The 20,183-nt window shown below is 35.5% G+C and overlaps 1 protein-coding gene across 3 annotated transcripts; it reads right to left on the bottom strand.

The window, feature by feature from the left end:
• Window positions 1-13,925: 13,925 nt before the first annotated feature.
• On the bottom strand, window positions 13,926-18,200 carry LOC113772505. 3 transcript variants are annotated; one of them, XM_027317116.1, is made up of 5 exons: window positions 18,158-18,200; window positions 15,076-15,188; window positions 14,651-14,864; window positions 14,493-14,574; window positions 13,926-14,185 (listed from the first exon to the last, which is right to left on the bottom strand). In XM_027317116.1, exons 1-5 carry the CDS (start codon window positions 18,176-18,178, stop codon window positions 14,028-14,030), a joined length of 588 nt encoding a protein of 195 aa, XP_027172917.1. In that variant the 5' UTR covers window positions 18,179-18,200; the 3' UTR covers window positions 13,926-14,027. The 3 variants fall into 3 exon arrangements, 2 of the variants coding, with proteins under 2 accessions (XP_027172917.1, XP_027172918.1); XR_003468555.1 differs by lacking the exon at window positions 13,926-14,185 and adding an exon at window positions 14,338-14,389 and having other exon boundaries at window positions 15,072-15,188; XM_027317117.1 differs by lacking the exon at window positions 13,926-14,185 and adding an exon at window positions 14,338-14,389.
• Window positions 18,201-20,183: the final 1,983 nt, after the last annotated feature.

Genomic DNA, 20,183 nt, shown 5'->3' with positions numbered 1-20,183 from the left:
TTCCAGAACAGTGATATCCAAAGGGTCAAATAATTTTATTTTTGACCATCTGAAAGAATTAAGAAATTCGAGACAATAAGCAAATAGACACATGAATGAACGGCATGATAAAACAAACTACGCACTTTCATAAAACTTCAAATCAAAACGGAAACAAGCTTAAGACATAAGTGTAAAAGATGCTTTCATTGAACTATTTACATATGCAAGAAAAAGTGTTCATGAACTTTAGTAAATGACAACCCCCTGTAGATTTACCGAAACTCCTTTCGCACGGGGAAGTACTCGGCGATCCAGTTGTGTATAGCTCCTTGGGAAATGTCTGGGAATTCGGCATCATCTGACGGGCCATTTTCGGATATTACTCCCACAAACAAATGAGTCAAGCTTGTCTCCACTTCGTCGATTGGGCTAAACTCAGATGTAATGACTTCAGCTGGCTTTGGAAAGGTATAGCGTAATGGCGGAATGTCTAGCGCACTTTGTTTGCCTTCTTTTTCTCCCCTTTTGTGCGCTTTCATCTCTTGTATATCTCTGGCAGTCGGACGGAATCCCAAACCAAATTGGTCATTCTTTTCGATGAGTTCCACGGGCTTCAGCATGCCTTGCAGATTGTATCCCAATGCCTTGTCAAATTCATATCCTCCGCGAATCATTTCCTTGGCCATCATAACACTGGCCGCTGGCAAAACCATTTCGTCTTTTGAGTCCTCACTTGTTATCCAACTCACAGAGACAATATCAACTGTACGATAAGAGGAAACTGAAGCATTTCGATTACCATCCTCCTCAAGCTCGGAATCGGCAATTACAATGCAATCTTCTTCAGCAAAAATGGTTATTAGCTGGTCGTTCACCACGAATTTCAATACTTGATGCAAGGAAGAGGGCACAGCGCTCGAGCTATGAATCCACGGCTGCCCGAGCAAAACATTATAGACACTAGAAAAATGCATAACTTGACAGGCTATCTGAAATTGAGCGGGTCCCATTTCGACCACCAAATTTACTTCTCCTATGGGCTTTCGTTGGGCTCCGTCGAATCCTCTAACTACGGTCTCTGAGGGTTTTAATTTGACATTTTGCAGCCCTAACTTCACCAACGTGCTCCAAGGACAAATATTAAGGGCAGACCCATTGTCGATCAGTACTTTAGGCAACATTTTCCCATTGCACCTCACAGCTACATACAAGCCTTTGTTATGACCTCTTTCCGCAGGCAGTTCTTCGTCAGAAAAAGTGATTTGCTTGGAAGTCAGTACATTCCCAACTATGTGCGAGAAATTGTCAATCGAAATATCCTTGGGAATTCGAGCCTTAGTCAAAACTTCAAGTAACGCATCCCTGTGCAAGTCGGAGGAGAAAAGCAAGTTTAGGATGGAAATTTGGGCAGGCATTTTGTTCAGCTGTTCAACCACATTGTATTCGCTTCTCTTAAGCCTCTTGAGAAAATCTCACGCTTCTTTTCGGATACTGCGGGTTTGGTAGTCGGCTCACGATTGTTTAATTGAGCTGGGGCGCTAGCAGCGGATGGACTTGTAATCTTCCCTGACCTCGTAACAACAGACGCTTCTTCCTTCAAAACTGGTTTGCCTCCGATTTGCAAAACGGGCTTACTATAATTCCACGGCACTTGTCGTAGACTTAAAACTGGCACTTGTTCTGGGAATTCAATTACCATAGGTTCTAAGGCCGCACTTTCGGATGGAGTTAGGTCTAAAATGAAGGGCCTTTTGTCTTCCTCATACGATGCCTCCTCTATCACAAAAGGTTGGTCCATTATCCCAAATACTTCTTTCTCTTTTGACACGTTTCGGACAAGCTCTTTGAATTCCTCATCATCCATAATAACTTCAATAGTACCAGCGTGCTCCGGCAAGGGGTTCTTGTTCACATTCGGTCCTTACTCTTCTCTTTTCCTAATCACGATTTTTCCTGCTTCTAACATGTCTTGAATCCTATGTTTAAGGAGTCGACAATTGGCCGTGGAGTGACCAGGCGCTCCTGAATGATAAGCACAAGTAGCCTGTGGATTATACCCAGCTGCATGCCATAAGGGTAAGTTGGAGGGGGAATCACACCTATTTTATCGGCAGCCTTTAATTGCTCATACAACTGATCCAAAGGCCTGCCAAGGTTGGTGAATGTTCGAGTACGATTTTGATCGTAGGTTTCAGTAGGTTGGGGATAGTTGTAGGTGGGTCTGTTTGGTGGGGGAAATCTTTGGTGGTAAGGAGGTCGAGGACGAGTTTGTTGAAAATTAGGTTGAGATACTTGAAAAGGGGTCGTAAGCGGGTTGGCGTAGTTTGGATGAGGTCGGGGGTGCGAGATATTGGTATTGTAGACAGGGTAAGGACTTGGATAGTAGCGATAAGATGAATATGTTGGTTTATGTTGAAATCGGGGTCTTGGCATAGGGTTTTGATCCCAGATGAAGGCAGCTTCCCCCTCTTTCTTTTTAAATTGCGGTTTTTTCCCACTACTTCCTTGTCCTTGCAAAGCATCCAACTGCGATTTGAGGGCATAGACATTAACAATCTTCCCAACTCTTACAAAGTCATCGTACTCCTCAAGCTTATTGACAATGGCGGCGAACGAGCATCCAGTCATGCGAAAAATTTCTTCAAAGTACGGCGGATCATGTGCTTTAATGAAAGTGCGTATGATTTCATCCTCAGTCATTGATGGCTCGACTTTTGCAGCTATTTTCCTCTACCTCTTGGCATAAGTCTTGTGGTCCTCAGAGGGTTTTCTCTTCGTTCCTTCCAACGTAGTTCGTGTCGGAGCCAACTCACAGTTATACTCGTACTGCCTCACAAAAGCATTGGACAAATCAATCCAGGTTTTTACTTCTTCGGGCTTCAGATTGGAGTACCAGTCGAGTGCATCCCCCTCCAGACTTTCGGGGAACAACCTTAAAGGCAAATTCTCGTCGTCTACGGGCTTTCCCAACTTGTTAGCAAACAGTCGGAGGTGTGTTTTGGGATTACCCGTCCCATCATATTTGTTAAATTTAGGGGTTTTGAATCCCTCAGACAACTGCACATTCGGAAAAAGGTAAAGCTCATCGTAATCCAGGACTCCTTGTTTGTTCAACCCCTGACTTTTCCTCATAAACTCATCAAAACGGTCTAGGCGCTTGAGCAGCTTCATATCAACAGGAGCAGAAGATTTCCCCATTTCTGGCTTGGTTTGAACAGTATGATCTAGCAAGAAAGGCTCAGCAGCAGTGTGATACAAGGTGTGTGGCTCAAGTGGTATATTTGAAGTGACTTGGGGTTGTGGACCTCGCATGTGAGTAGGAAAAAATGAAGGATTAGGAGGGTAAGTGTATGGAAAATTTGTGGTGGGATAGGTGAAAGTTTCTTCGGGTGGAATAGGGAATGATGGAGTAACGGTGGCTTGAGCCGAAGGTATGACAAATGGCTCTTGCTCAGGCTGCCTGACGGGTACGGGCTCGTGTTGAATTCCGTTGCTAATTAGCTCATCAATCAATTTCCTTTGGTCTGCCATCTCGGTGACCATCTCACCAAACTTAGTAAGCATTTCGGTTAGCTGAACCCCTAAACTCGTGGTCTCGAGTTGGGCGGTAGTAGCAGACCTATCCGATTGTTGCGGTTGTGAACTTATGTTTACACGACTCCTCTGGCCTCGACTACGGGATCGCGTTATGATGGGGTTTCGACGAGAAAATATGTTTAAATATTACCTGAAAATACGAAATGGCTTGCTTTTAGATTCTAGCCCTGGCTTGGCTTTTCCAACAAAATAAAATAAAAAAAAAAGAAAAAGACAAGAGTTAGTAAATATCCAAAAAATTCGGATGCATGTCCTATTGGGGGCCCTTTTTATGCCAAGGGTAGGCCTAACATGATGCAACACCTTCGAAATGGGACCCGTTATACAAACCTGTTTTGACAACAAAAGAAAGATCAATTTCATTGATAAACTTGCCAATATTTACATCATATCACGAAGGCGGTTTCGTATAAGGTCGCCAAAGTTTCTGAACCTATCTAATACAGAATCCCTAGTTTCTCTAGCATATGAAATTCTGATACGTTCAGCTTGATCATACAATTCTCCGCATTTCTTTTTCAACTCCTGACGCTTCTCTCGCTCATCCTCGTACAATTGCTTATTTTACTCCGCTATTCCCTTGTGTGTCTCGATAGACTTACTTAACTGTAGAATTTCCCTGTCCTTTGACTCAATGATGGCTTTCAATTTTTTGATCTCCTCAACTGGTTCATTTTGTTGGCCTTGTGCAGTGGATCTTCTTACCCAGTCTTCGTATTGGGGAGTCGTCAAACCCTTTTGCTGGAGTTCCGGGACGTATCTAAAACACTCGTCGTTAGATAGTGTCACCTATGCTTCAATGATCCGGTCTTTCATATGGATTTGATTTGGGCACGTTCCTTCATTAAAAATAATGGTGAGTTCACTCATATCAAGTGCAGGTGGCACTTCTTGGGTACGTCCTAACTGTCTGAGAAACCTTTTGGGGTGTATGCGGTGATTCCTTGGGTACCCAGTAAGAGAACGAATTCGGATGCCTGAGTACGAAGAACAGGTTTAATACAATTGGTCCAATCCAATACCCATTTAATATTTTGATCGGTCACATTCTTCAAGAAATCCACAAACTCAGATGCATTACACGGCAGACTATGTCTATTAATTCTCTTGTGGTGTGTGATTATCCAGTTGTATGTAGACATTGGTAGACTCGTGGAAATAGACGATCGTCTCATGAAGTGCTCCATCCCCCATATATGTAAGATCAAATTTGAACCACAAAAGAACTTTTTCCCTTTCTGACAGGTAGTGCAGGCTACGAAGATGTCGGCCAAAATAGTCGGAATAATAGAACACGGCTTATCTTTGATTCCTAGAAACAGGTCATACAAGATTTTAGTAAGCTTAAAGGCTACCTTTTTGTCTTTCCTAGGGAAAATATAGGTTCCCGCCATGACTAATCCATACACCCAAACTCTCTTTCGATCCTACATTTCCTTGGAAGTAAACGAGAAATCCCCTCGATGCTTCTCAAAACCATCCCTTAATGCGAATCGATCAAATAAGAACTTTGCCTCTATATTTTGGTCCGACCCTTGTATTACTGATTCCCTTAACCCGGTGAAACGACAAAACTCGGCTTTGTTAGATACTAATGGGAATATCATGGCAGTTCCCTGAATCGGCAAATTGAGAAATCCAGCAACCTCCTCAATTGTTATGGTCATTTCCCTTTTTCCTAACCTAAAAGCAGAACAAGTAGGGTCCCATAGATGCACCAAGGCTTCTACCAAATAGCCATCGGGCTTAATGTCCTTAAAATCCCCGATGTGTCCTAATCGAACGGCTATTTGGTTAATCTCGCTGGGTGAAAGCAACGTGGGCCATCTTTGTACCTCAAATGGTACTACTAACATCTGTTGGACTCGGCGAGGGCTTTCCATCTAGGAACAAAAAGCTGTTGTCAAATACCTTACCTACAGGTCCCACTTTTCCGGTTGGCAAGAATTTAAACGTGCAATCCCTTAAAGGGTTACGTACCCACGGGAAAAATCAAGGTGGGTTTAATCCTAACAACGGGATTCCCTAAATGGCATTCCCTTTCTAGGGTTTATGCATAATGCCATTTTATCAAAGCGCGTAAACATGTAGTACACAAATGAAACGTGACCTAAAAGGAACCCTTTGTACGCCAGGGTGAGCCTAAAATGAAATGTATCCATGCTGCAAATACGAAGCATTGAATTTAAACATGTCACATCAAATAAGGTAGGCTCCTAGAGAGTACCATGCCAGGACTCTTATTTTCTAGGGCTTATGAATGCAATGGGGACAAAAACCAAGAAAGGTTAGTTCAATCAAATAAATACACATAACACATTTGTAGCAAAATAATACAAAGAGATAAACCAATAAAAGAAATAGAGGGGTTGGATCCCTCCCCTCGTGAATGGTGTCCCTAATAGGGTAAGGCAGACTCTACCCTAGGTGAACTATTATGGATGCATGAGATTGGGGTTCACTAATGCATCTAGACTCAATAAGTTCAGGTCCCCGAGCCTTCAGACTTGGAAACCAAAGGTCATTACTCCCAAGGTTCCTTGTCGGTGGCTCGAGCGATTCCCCAGACATTGCTACGCACACGTCGTGTCACGGCTACATATCCGGGTGAATCTAAAAAAATCCTCAACCTTCGACTAAAAACTAAAGGTTATTAACCCAAAGTTTAAAGCGGAAGATTGAGTGACCCCTCGGATCATGCTACGCACACGTCGTGTCGCGATCACACGTCCAAGTGGGTCGCCTAATCCTAATAGGGTGGAGTGGCGTGACAAGCCACTAAAGAAAAATAAATGAGGGATAAAAATAAAGCGTATGCACGTATGCTAGTGCTTTGTTTGGAGGGGAAGGATCGAGAACCAACGCGAGGCTCTAGGGTAATATCCCCCCATCCCAAAATGCAATTGCGAAACAAGTAAAAGTAAACAAATAAATGAACCATCCATTCATCACATACATAGTGTGCAAAGAGCGATTATACGCGTGGTAGATGCAAAAAAACCCTAAAAAAGGAAAAAATGCAACCCTAACTTCCCAATGTAATATATAAGAAGGTTAAAAGAAGAAAAAAGGTCGATTAAATCGAATGCTCGGACCCTCTAAGTCCCCAGTGGAGTCGCCGACTGTCGCGCCCCATTTTTTAAGAAAAATTAAATTAGTTTGGGAAAATGAATTTTTGATTTAAAAAGAAAATGAAAAACATGGGTCTAAATGGGACTTGAAAATGCGACGATTTGACCCAAAATATGGTTTAAAAAGGGTTTTTTGAATGAAAAATGGAGTCGCCACTTGGTATAGAGTTAAAGTGTACCAAGTCACCTAAAAATGAATTTTTAAAGAAAAAAAAAAATAGAGAACCCTTTTTAAACGACTCCAAGTCTATGAAAATCAGAAAAAAAGATTCGGGAGTCACATTTGAAGAAAGGGAAGGCAAGGATAAGAATCCAAGGCACCCTTTCAACCTAGCCAAGGCTAGTTGCGCGATTTAGTCAAAGATTTTCTTATTTTAACCTAAAAATTTATCACATTCGGATGTACTATATGAATGCAAAACCTAGACCTAAGAGGGTATCGGGGGGTCAAAATTTCTCTTCAAAGCTCAATTGGTGCCAATCACATTAATTGTGACGCCCAATAAAGACTTTTCGAAGAAGTCACGAATAATGCAAATCATGAGACTTGAAAGAAAGAAAAAGTAAAGAAAATAATAATATACAAATGTGTATGTCCTAAAGGAATGCATCATAATGGGTATGGGGGACTTACACTCGTGACTTTCAATGTTCCCTTTAATAGAGGGAATACGAGCGTGCTAAGGCTAAAAAAAGCCAAACTCGTCCATATCCCATATCCAAGGGGTTTTTTCCTATCTAATCAAGCAAATGCACTACACTAATTCTATTTCTTAAATGAAATGCAAATCTAATGTTATGTTTCCATTCAAAGGGGTAAGGAATATACATATACGGGAAAATATGGGGGAAGGGATATACGTATAAGAAGGGATATCATGCAAAAATGATAAAAGATCCTAAAAAAAAGTGAAAAAATATGCATGAGAATGTAATGTAGTCATACAAACATGATCTAGCGTAGGAGGTCCCTAAGGGTCTAGCATTGGACTAGCCCATGTCTATGAGTCCTCACTAGCGTTGGACTAGCGGAAAATCGGAATGAAGGGCCACAACTAGCGTTGGACTAGTGTGGATTCGGAAAAGGGGGCCACAACTAGCGTTGGACTAGTGTGGTGACGGCATGCATTTGTTATAATCAAATAAATCATGTAAAAACCTAAAAAAAGCATGTAAACACATAAATCATGTATACCACATAACACATAAGCATGGTATCTAGATGTAAAATCCTAGGAAAAGCGATTAACACGTAACACATAGGCATGCAAAAACATACAAGGCAAATAAAGTAAATAAAACCCTAACTATTACATTCGGGGAGCCCTACTACAACCTAAGAGGGGGGAATGACAATAATTAAAATAAATACCTAACTATTACAATTGTGGCATTCAAGTGCCTTCCAAACGATCAAAATTGAACTAAAATAAAATAAATGTACTAAATTAAAACAAAGAAAGCGAATAAATAAATAAATAAAGTGAAATAAAACTTTTATTCCATCTAGGAGTAGATGCTCCAATATATTTAGCCTTAAGAGACACTAGACTCAAAAGATATAAAACTTCTTTACTTTCTATGATTCAAACCAATGTATGTAATGGACCCATATATTTTAACTGTGCTCCAAATTTCTCAATAGATCTAACAGACCCACATATTTTGAACTCAGTAATATTAGATATTGATGGAATAAAGGTTTTATTGCAATTTGAATTAAACCTATATGAATATATCGGTATCCTTTGCTTAAATATTTTTGAATTGTACTATGATTTAATAATGGAATAGATTGATATTCTTCTTGAATAGATATTGTTTCTTCATGTGTTTTAACTGATAGAGCTGTTTTGAAATCTAGAGGACCTATTCTATATATATGTTCTAATTTTTCTTCTGGAATAGTCTAATCTGAATTATTTATAGGCATATGATATTCATGACTTTGTACTATATTAGCTTGCTTTGAATTAGATCCTATTTTTAATTGTCTAAGAAATGCAGCCATGTTCAATATTTATTTAAAAGTTTACCTAATCAGGAACAACTGAGCACTATGCCGAGAACATCCTACCTTGGACTTACCAACGGTCTAACAAGGCATCAAAGTCTTACCAATGATTTCAGTAAAATTTTAATTAAATATGCAAACATAAATGCATAAATTAGCAAATTTAAAATAGAAAGTAATTCAAATAAAGTAATAATAATTCAAAGTCTAAATTGGTAGGTGGCTTTGATACCACTTCTACCCAGGCTAGTATAAAATTGGACTTACTGAAAATTTAGAGTTGCCTTTGATAACGGAAGCTGATGTTTGTTGAATCCTTGTACTTCTTATTAGAATAGTTGGAGAAAGATACAAAAGTAGTTGAATGCAAAGAGTGGTTGAATAGAGAGATTGGGAGATTTTTCTTGGGAGTTTACACTAGAATGTTTCACCGATGATTTGTCTTTTGATTTGGGATCTATTTATAGAATCGTCTCGTCTTGCATTTCATCTTCATTTCAGTTTCATTTGCTTTCTTTTGAAATATGGCCGATATCTTTCTTCAAAAGTCATTTGGGTCTTGTCCGCATGGTCCCCCGAAAGGATCAAAAGTAGATTCGGATGATCCAGCTGACTCTTCAATTTTGTCGGTTTCTTCGTTCTTATCCTGCTTTTGCAAATAGTCCAAATATTCTTTGAGCATCTCCAGATTGTGCATCATCTTTTTTACCAAAAAGTCGTTTGTAATTGTCTCGGATGCCATATAGACAACTTTTTCTTTGTCTTTTCTTTTTGGAGTGGTTGGAGTGGTTGTCATTTGTGTAGTTGTTGGAGTGGTTGAAGTGGTTGGCTGACTTGTCCACTTGAGTTTGTCTCCGGTGGTTAGAAATCTTATCACATTTGCTTGATCTCCAAATTCTTGATTGAATCATGTCCACCATTTAATTTTGAATTCTCTAACTAGTGACATTGGAAGTAGTTTTTCTAACTCTTGATGAATTTTGAAACTCCAGCAAAAAATCCATGGTACTTTGAACTCCATATGAAATAATATTGGCCTTATATACTCTTCCCCCTTTGCTTTTTTGAGATATGTCTGAAATCCCATGGCCACATTTGGAGGTAGAATTTCTTTTTGGGGGCCGAACCATTGCCACCAATGATTAAACCAAATTGGAAATTCCCTGTTACAGCTTTCTTTGAATGTGAAGAACCATGAATGGTTGAATGGTCTGTATAAAAAAGCACGATACCATGCCATTTGGTAATCTTGATATGTAAATCCATCTGGAATGAATCTTACTGAGAATAATTTTTTGGAATAAAGAGAAGTCCATTCATTAGGTGAACAAACTTTCTTTATTATACACTTTGAATGGCTAATTGTATTTGGATTTTTTCTGTCTGGAATGGGGAATATTTCTACAGATTGAGTATCTATAAGAATTAATTCATAATAATCCAAATTTTTTGAAGGATCATCAGGTTGCCAATAACACTTTTGAGGAAAGATTCTTTGAGTAAGCTGATTGAGTGTAGAATATAATGGTATTTCTTGGAATCTGGTTAAAGTAATATGCTGATGGAATGGTTTAGTAAAGTAGGTATTTTCAATGAATTTTTCTGGGGTTTTTGGCTTTTGTTGAATTGGTCTTATTTGGGATGAAGTTGGGGTGCAAATAGCTTGACTGTAAGTTAAGGCTGGAAAATCTTGTAATAATTGAAATCTATGCAGTAGTTATGCTTAATAGAAAATTATTAAACCATTTTTACAGTACATAATTTCTCCTAAAATTTGTAACATTTACCATGACCTCTAACCTTGACATCGTTATTTAATTTACCTTCTAAATTTAATTTAATTTTCTTATATTAATTGTTATACTAATTTTATCATTTTTGTTATTATATTATTTCTCATTTTGTTTAGGCTTTTACTCTTATTATTTCTTGTGTCTCAGATGTAAATTTATTAAAACTTTATCATCTTATTATATTCATAGGTGTTAATTTATAAAAATTTTGATACATAAACAAGTAATATTCTATATATAACTAGGAAGATTTGTTGTTATTATTATCCAAACTTTCAAACTTTTCAAAAATTGAAAATAATAAAAAACTTATAGTATGACAAAATTTTATTACATATTTTACGAGATTATGTGAAAAGTCAAACTTTTTTCCATAGTATTTTAAAATATGTAAATAAATTTTTTCAAATGATAACTATAATCTTGTATTATGCAGGTATATTATGAGTACTTACTAACTAAGGTACTAAAAATTAATCATTAATAAAACATCTTATCATTATTTCAAATAAATTCCCTAACACTAGTTTGAAATATGTTTTAAAGTAAAATAGTACATGTGTCTCATAAATCAGTAAGTTTTGATTATTAATCAATTTTATCATGTTATCAGTAAGAATTACTATTTATGTATTAAAACTTACTATTACTTGAATTAAACTTACACTATAAAAAGTAAGTTTGGGATATAAAGTAGTAATTTATTTATTTAAAAAGTAAGTTTAATATTTATTTCAATTTACATTTTGAAGTATAAAAGTTACTAATTTATTACTGTTAACTTACTATTTTAGATGGAAAACTTACATTCTTATTTTTAAGTGTTATCCTATTTAGGTGGATAGGCCTATCAAATAATCAAATGGCCGCTAAAAGTAAATAAAAAATAAAACGAAAATGGTCATATAAGTGTTATCCTATTTATGTTTCAAAAAGTAAATCGAAATAAAAATGAAAGTTACTTTTTTAAAAATTAAATTACTACTCTACATTCGAAACTTAGTTTTGTAGGGAGTAAGTTTAGTTCAAGTAATAGTAAGTTTTTATAGATTAATAGTAAATCTTGTTGAAAGAATAGTAAATTTGGTTAATCATCAAAACTTACTAGTTTGTAGCATAAATTTACTATATTACTTAAAGAAACTTATATGAAACAAGTATTAGGAAGTTTATTTAAACTAGTGCTAAGATTTTTTTATTAATGGTTGAAACTTAATATTATAGTTAGTAGTTGCTGGTAACATAAATGTATAATAATGATTGTATGTTTCATTCATAAATGTTTTGCATTTTAAGCATTTTAATAAATGTATGTATCATTTATAAATGTTATGTGTTTTAATACATTTATTTTCTAGGTCACAAGTATAAAAGGTAAAGTGATCGTATCTAATGTAGCATAATCTTTTAAAATTATAGTAAATTTACCCATATATTAAGTTTCGTGAGTTTCAAATATATTTCGTATCATTCACAATATGGATTTACATGCACATTTTTTATGAAACTTACTTTTAATTGGCAAATAGTATGTAAATTATTATAAAATATCATTTTATAATAATCATAATTTTTATAGGTGAATGGTATTTTAGCTGCTAAAATTGTCAATTTATAAATGATCAAATCTTACTACTTTATGATGATTGGTTTACATGCAGCAATGATTGTGGTGTATACGTTATTAACTTCATGAAGTCATCTGAAGTGGAACAAATGAGTTCAATCATGGTATAGTTTTATAATTTAATATGAGTTTTTTGTGGTGAATAATTATGAATGTCAATAAACTGTTATCTTTACTTGCATGGTTAACTCGCTAATTCTAGTTGACTTTGTCATGAAATTTCAGTTTCACTCCGAGACTGAACGTTTTAACATTGCAATGGAATTGGTCCCTACACCCTAAGAATGCATGGGGATTTCTTCTAGAAGATCATTTGCAGAGAAGATGAACAATGAAAGTATTCATAGTTGAAAAAAATTATAATTTATCTTTGCTATTTCTAGCTGAATAACAAGTACCTAATAAGGCAGAAGAACGTTTCAAGTCTTGTTGCCACTTTATTTTATGGGCCCTTAATTTTGACGTGTACACAAACTTGCCATGGACTGCAGTCAAAGCACTACTGCTTGGTTCTAAGCTCAAACTGCTCCTTTTAGCTCAAAATGCTCAAAACCCTGTAGCGCTCGAGTGCATATGACAAACACTAATTTGCTGCGACACTAATGGGACATACATGTGATAAAGGGAACAGTGATCCATCCACCTTTTTTTTGGCGGGATTGGAAAGTTGACCTGCTTGGTTCTTCTGTGTCCATGGATGCAGGAATTAATTGTTAATATGAGGCAGGTGCCTAGCTAAAAGTTTGTCCCATTATTCCTAATTGGCAGATTGTCATTAAATAGAAAGGCAGATTGTCGTTTACGAGTAAAAACTTCTAATGCTCGCAGAAATAAATAAGAGTACGTGTTCCTACAACAGAATGGATGTTACACCGCCATTAATATGGTAAGGGCATCCTCCTGAACTTAAATCACAATTAGAAACGAACCATATGCTTGGTTTCAAACTCAAAAACTCATTTCGAAAGCTCCAGAGTTTCGAAATTCCTGCTTCATGGATACAAGCAAATCACATAAACGCACAGGTACTTGGTTAACACAGTAAAAAACTCCACGGGAAAGTTCATGTTGTGCTTATTTCTTAGAAGGAAATTGCAGACTATTAGTATAGCATAGCAGTCACAACACTTCCACAACACATCTTCAAGTTTTCCGAGATCTATCCAGTTTAAAGCCTAAAAAACCGTGTGCTGAGTATTGTATAACATGAGTATTTGAGTTTCTTTTCGCGTTCTGCTCATCAAGTAAGCCAGTCCAATTTGAAGTAAACAACAAAATCTACATGCACAAGACATTTGATATGAAATTGGTAGTTCAAAATAGGAGAAAACGGCTCATTTTGAGCATCAGAATGAATCTACTCACCTATTTATTTAATACTTGGAATAAACAAAGGTCCATCTAATTCAAATTGGCCAACAAGTCACTAGGAAATAGGATTTCACCTCCTTACATTGAAATGCAATGCTGGATTTAAAGTTTCCATGCAACGTGTTCTTCCACCTAAGGCCTTAAATATCGGAATTCCAGCCTAATTATAATGAACCGCACTTGCAGCAACTAGATTAATCTGAAAGAAGCAACAGCCGGCAGAGAATCAGAGCATATCATCATAAGGAAAATCAATCATTTGATGCTTACATCGGCTTATGTCTCTATTGCTTGTCCAGGTTCATGCATGTAGTTTGAATGTTTAACCACTAACAAAAATAGCAACCTGAGATTTAATATCATTTACTAACTTTTAATAATTGATACTTACGCATCAAATTAAGCTGGCAGGACACTAGATATAGCTATCTAAGCATGACAAGATTACATGGCCAAGAACTGAATTTAGAGCACAAAGACTTTGGCTTCAGAAATCTGAAGCAATCAAAAGGCTAGTAACTTGATTTGAGAATTTGATCACCAGCATCAAGGGCTCTGATATCACTATCAAAAGCTTCAGTTTGGATTGAAATTTCTGGTTTACAAACCCAAGAGCACTTGGATGCTAACAATATCTGAAATTTGATCACCAAACTTTTTTCCAAGCAAGCTGAAATTATTCACATTAAAACAAGTAAACACCAGAAATTGCAAACTAAGGAGATTATGTTCAGATTTACAATCAAAACGTATTAAACTACCTTCGAAGAAACTTAAATCATCCTAAAAGCTTTGAGCAAAGACGTGCAAAAACATTTGTAGTCTCTCAAGAATAAAATTCCTTAATGGTCTTGGCTGAAATCTGGTTCATTCACTACAAAACCATCACAAGATTTGTATTAAAAAAAGGCCACAACAACACATAATCATAGCAAATAAATAACATAAAACTTAGGCGTGAAGAAGGAAAAATGTACCTGAATACTTTTCATCTCCTAACAAGCTAGTGTTTTGTACATGACTTTGGATTAATGAAGGATTGCATGCCCACATTAATGCCTATACAAATGCAAATAGAGCACCATTATATTTCATGCCTTCACACAAAAATAAATAAAAGCAAGCTATACATTACCTGACCAGGAGGAATGATCTGAAACCAATTACTATCCATTAATTCCTTATTGCATCCATGCTGTGAATCTGATTGCAATAGGCCATCGGATGATCCTATCAGATTCAAATTTACATTCTCAACATAATTGGGTGCCCCAACATGATCATAATTGTGAGTTTCATATGCATCTGTGCACACTTTAGTACATTTTCGTCTATCATGTCCAAATGACCTGCGGGAAAAAAATTGCCAAGCACAATCCATAAACAATAAGATTGAATTTATAAAGGCGTATATGAAGTGTACATATATAACTAACATTTTTGGCCTTCTAACATAAAGCCAATGAGTGGATGAAATTTAGCATTGCTCATTCATATCTGGTTTTGCAAAGCTATTCTAACCGTAGAATAAGTCAATTTTAAGAGTAGGTGATTACTTGCAATTTTTGCATCGTCTTCGCTTTCGCTTGTGAGTGGACTGTTTTGCCTTTTGTCCCTTTGTAGCAACAACAATTGGACCAAGAGAAAGTATGGACCAAAGTGGAAACCTTTGCCTGGGAATTCAATCGTATCGTTGGAATTGAGAACTAAATAAGAAGAAGACAGATGACTTTAAAGAGATAGGTGATACCCGAAAGTGTTTCAGGAACCCAAAACCGTTTTCAGCAACCCAAAATCATTTTCAGAAACCCGGTGATTTTTTCACTTAAATATGTAAATTTTTTACTTTTAGTATTAGTAAGTTTAGTTTAAACATAAGTAAATTTTGTCAAATAATAAGTAAATTAAATTACTCAAAGTGTAAATTTCTATTTCTGACTAAAACTTATCTTTCAGGCATATACTTACTAGTTTGAATTAAAAACTTACTTATCTTCTCGACTTGGCAACCCGTTTCTTTTCTAGGTATTTTATGATTAGAACTCCATTCTCTCTATATTACAAACCATCATCAAACTAATTGAAAACCTCAATTCTCATATAAACCATTCATCTGAATTTTGTTCCAATCAACCCATTCAACAGATTTATGTTCCAGTCTAATCGTTATGATATAGCAATGGCATTAACAAGCTATTTTGACTCTCCCGGTAAGGGTTTACGTATTAGTAATTTTTTAGGAGGAAGATGAGTTATTCATATGTCCAAAATATCGAAACAACCAGCATAATCTAATCCTTAGTTCAATGAAAGTCACAAATTTGCGGGTAGGTAGATTAGATTATGTTGAATGCCTTTGGCTCTTTACAATGAAATTCAAAATTTTTTCTCATGACAGAGCAAAGATGGTGATATAATTGATTGTCTATATCTATCAACAACCAGCATTTGACAATCCTTTGCTCAAAGACCACTGGATTCTGCAGGTTTGCCCCATGCAACACCACTCAAAAGAAAAATAAACAAAAAAAAAAAGCAAAAATATGAAGTATGTATAACACCATAATTGATTGATGGTCGAAAGGAAGCTATATGTCTTTCTTTTGCAGATGAGACCAAATTATCAACCAGAACTGGGATTTACTGAGAATAAATTTTCCAACATTAAGTCCACTAACAATGAGCTTGAACAGAATCCAATCAGTCAGTTGTTGCAATTGGCCAACACAGTTTTCAGGAACCACTGTTTTGCCAAAAAAAAAAAAATAGCACTTACTATTTAGAAAAAAAAAAAGCTACTTAGGATTTTCTAAAATAAATCTATGTGAATGTCACTCTGAAAGTTCTATCTGCATTATCCGTACTGAAGATTTAACTTCTGGAAATAAGCCAAAACCTTTGTCGATGAGAAACATGCTTAATGTTTGAGGGCCAATTTGAAACAATGTTCTTGTTCTTCCGCTCGTTTTCTCTTTTTTCTATTTTTCCCTAAACTTTTCTGTCTCGTGTGGGATTTTTTAGTCTGTAGCTGCAGTAGTTCGAGAAGAAAAGCATTATGTATGGGAGCCCCGAGTTGACAGAAACCCAATGAATTTAGCTCATCTCAGCTTTGGATTACAGGAGGCTCTTGCGATTCAGATTTAAACGTCATTGAAGCAGGGTGGCATGTAAGTTTTCAACGAAGTATAGTTGTTCACATGATCACAACTCTTTCAAGTAGTGCAAACTTATAACGATAGGCACTCAATGAACATCCGTTTGTGAACTTAATTTACACCAAAACTATCGTATGAATACGTACGTTCATATTTATTTGGACTCTTTTATTTCAACATTGTCCATGTTTAATTTTAATTTATTTTTTAAAGAAACTATCACATAAAAGGGCACCTGTTACACACGCCTTTTTTTTTATTTTCTTCAAAATAGCATATATAAAATGATCACTTAATCATTCTATTAATTTTTTTGTGTGTCTTAATTGGACGACAACAGGTTTTTTTCCAGAATTATATGGAGATAAAAGAACAAGTTTTTTCATTTATTGGACTGTAAGCATCCCACATTTGTTGATAGTTTAAAATTAAATTAATCACTTTCCCTCGAGTCCTCAGAATGCAGTTAAAATATGACATCATGTATTTATCAGTCTGTCTTCCATCCAACAATGAACAGAGGAATAATTTTCGATCAACAGGATGCTACAACTTGCTCTGTCCAGGCTTTGCTCAAACCAGAAATGAATAAACATTGATCTTTATGTCCTGTTCCTTGATATTATTAGGTTGGTTTAGTATTTGAAATATCATCTCCCTTTTAGTGATCCCTCTTATTTCTGAAATCTTAACTGCTTACATTTGGAAACTGTTCTATGAATTACTCTCCTTTCCTGACTGAAGAAGAGGGAAGATGTGATTCTACAAAATCTACATGTATCATAGGATGGTAATAAGAATTGCTTCTACAACACAGATTTACAAGAGTAATAATGGCCAAATTTCCGTGGCATTGCAAACGTTACAATGGAGTTAAAAATTCAAGAGGCTGATAATAAATTTCCATAGATGGCTAAATTTCCGTGGCATTGCAGACGTTAACATGGAGTAAAAAATTCAAGAGGCTGATAATAAATTTCCATAGAAACAACAGATTCGCAACAATGATTCTAGATCAGTTCAGTTCAATAACATCTACTCCATCAAGCGTATCAACTTAGAATTCCAAAACGGGAGAAATCTCTCTTGCCTGAAGAATTCAAGTTATAAAGCTCATGTTGAGTTACTAATATATTAGTAATTCTCACCCGCATAGAGTAGCAATCACAACATACAAATTTCTCTTTGACATTTCACCAAACATCTTATATGCATTCACAAATTAATCACATTTAACTTAAACGCCTGATCTCAAGTCCTTTCCTAGATGTTTCACATGGCTATTAAGCATATTTTACCCGTAGACAATCAAAACTACAACCATTTCCTAGATGTTTCAACGGACATTTTTGGCCCCAAAATTGCAATAAAATCTTCAAATTCTCAACCTTGATTTCCCAAGAAAATCTTGACAAACAAAACAAATGAAATATAAATAAATTACAGCAATATAATCAAACGATTTCAAGAGAACATGATGATCTAACCTCGTCACTGCTATTTTTCATATGCTCTTTGGCTGGCTACCACCGTCTCTAACCCTTTTGTTGTGTCTGCATATGGCAGCACTCAAACCCAAACGAACGATGAGAAAGGATAGAGGGAAAGTGTGAACTAATGATGAAAATTTTGAAGTGAGAAGATTTATTCAATTGTAACAAAGACAAAGTGTGGACCAAAGTGGAAACCTTTGCCTGGGAATTCAATCGTATCATTGGAACTGAGAACTGAATAAGAAGAAGGTAGATGACTTTAAAGAGAAAGGTGAAACCCAAAACCGTTTTCAGGAATCCAAAACCGTTTTTTTTACTTAAATATGTACATTTTTTATTTTTAGTATTAGTAAGTTTAATTTAAACATAAGTAAATTTTGTCAAATAATAAGTAAATTAAATTACTCAAAGTGCAAATTTCTGTTTCTGACTAAATCTTATCTTTCAGACATATAATTACTAGTTTTAATTAAAAACTTACTAAAGTTAATATTAATTAGTTTAATATAATATTTAAAAAGTCACTAAAAGATTTGATCTGTCACTAAAGGTAATAGCAACCTATAATAGCAGATTTTTCTAATATCGTTACCATAATTATAGGCATTGTAGCACTGTCCTTTTTTTTTCCCTCTTGGTTTGGGTGGTTATATTCTACTTGCTGGAGTTTTACGATTTAGAGTAGAATGAATTTCTGTTTGTGATGATGTTTCTTTGGGTTTGGCTTGTTAAATTGCAATTGGAGGTTTTTGGGCCGGGCCGGGCCTGGCTCAAACCGATTATGGGAGAATGAAATGACGGCGTGAATAATTATGACATTCTATAGGACATTAACGAGTGAAAAATGATATGATGTTAAATAAAATTTTGTACATTGTGAATTTTACACTTGGAGGAGATATATTATCTGTAAGTCAGCTTCTTAATAGAGATGATGATGATTTTACTACAATAGGATTGGTAGAGAAAGGCATTTTACTACAATAGTGATGATAAATTTTTATTTTCTTGCATTAACAAAATATTTTTTCTAACTCCCTTTTTAGTTCACATATATCATATTAAAAAGGTGTTACAGTATTTTTTTTAAATTAGTTCTAATAATGCTAAGATTTTGGATGTAAATTGAGTTTCAATAATGAAAGCTAGCAAAGTTGTCCTAATGTTTAGTTAATATAAAAGAAATCAAAATTGGAAAGGTTACTAACTTCTATGTTAATATGGAATCACCTTTCAAATAGTTATAGTAGGTCGAAACCTAGTGGCTCTAATCATATTTTGAGCCAAAACTCAACCCATTTTTGTATTTGGCTAAGAAATCCAGGTGGTGCCCAATTAATAACTACTCCAACTATATTTCCGACAAGCAAATTTTAAGGTAGCTTGACCTTTGTGGCTACAGCACCACCATTCTTTTCCTTAAAGCAAGATCAAGGGGATGAGGACCTCTATAATTGTCATGAGAAATGTAAATTTAGGCTAATGGTTGATGTTATTCTATGTAAACTTTAAATCATTGTATTTTTTTAGGGATAAAATTCCGTAGAGGTGTTGTGGAACTCACAAATGAATGATACATTTGTTACATAGGATATAAATTTGTCGTTCAATGATTTAATTCTAGAATACTATTGAAACATGCAATTATAGTAGTCATTGATCCCATGCAAATACTTTCACAAGAAACTATTTATTTTTATGGAAGATGAGTCAAGCTGCAAATTATGAAATGGAACATTCTCTCGATTCAATATTCTTTCATAGACTAAGGTGGATTCCTAATATGATTACAATTAAGCGTGCGCAACAATTGGTTTGGACTAAAAATTGTCTAAATCAAATGATTTTAGGCTCTCCAATTCTTTTTCTGTATTCAATAAAATTCTATATTTGGTAATATAATTTTATCACGATTTTAAGATATTGAATTTGATTTTGATCAAAAAATTGAATCTCTTGATTTTCGAGCGTTTTACACATAAAAAACCATAAATCAGAAAGGTTAAAGGGCGTGTTGAAC

The sequence above is a fragment of the Coffea eugenioides genome, chromosome 5 (genome assembly GCF_003713205.1).
Source record: "Coffea eugenioides isolate CCC68of chromosome 5, Ceug_1.0, whole genome shotgun sequence".
NCBI classification, from domain to species: Eukaryota; Viridiplantae; Streptophyta; class Magnoliopsida; order Gentianales; family Rubiaceae; genus Coffea; species Coffea eugenioides.
The sequence above is the reverse complement of the archived record's forward strand: the minus strand, read 5'-3'. Positions and strand labels throughout refer to the sequence as shown.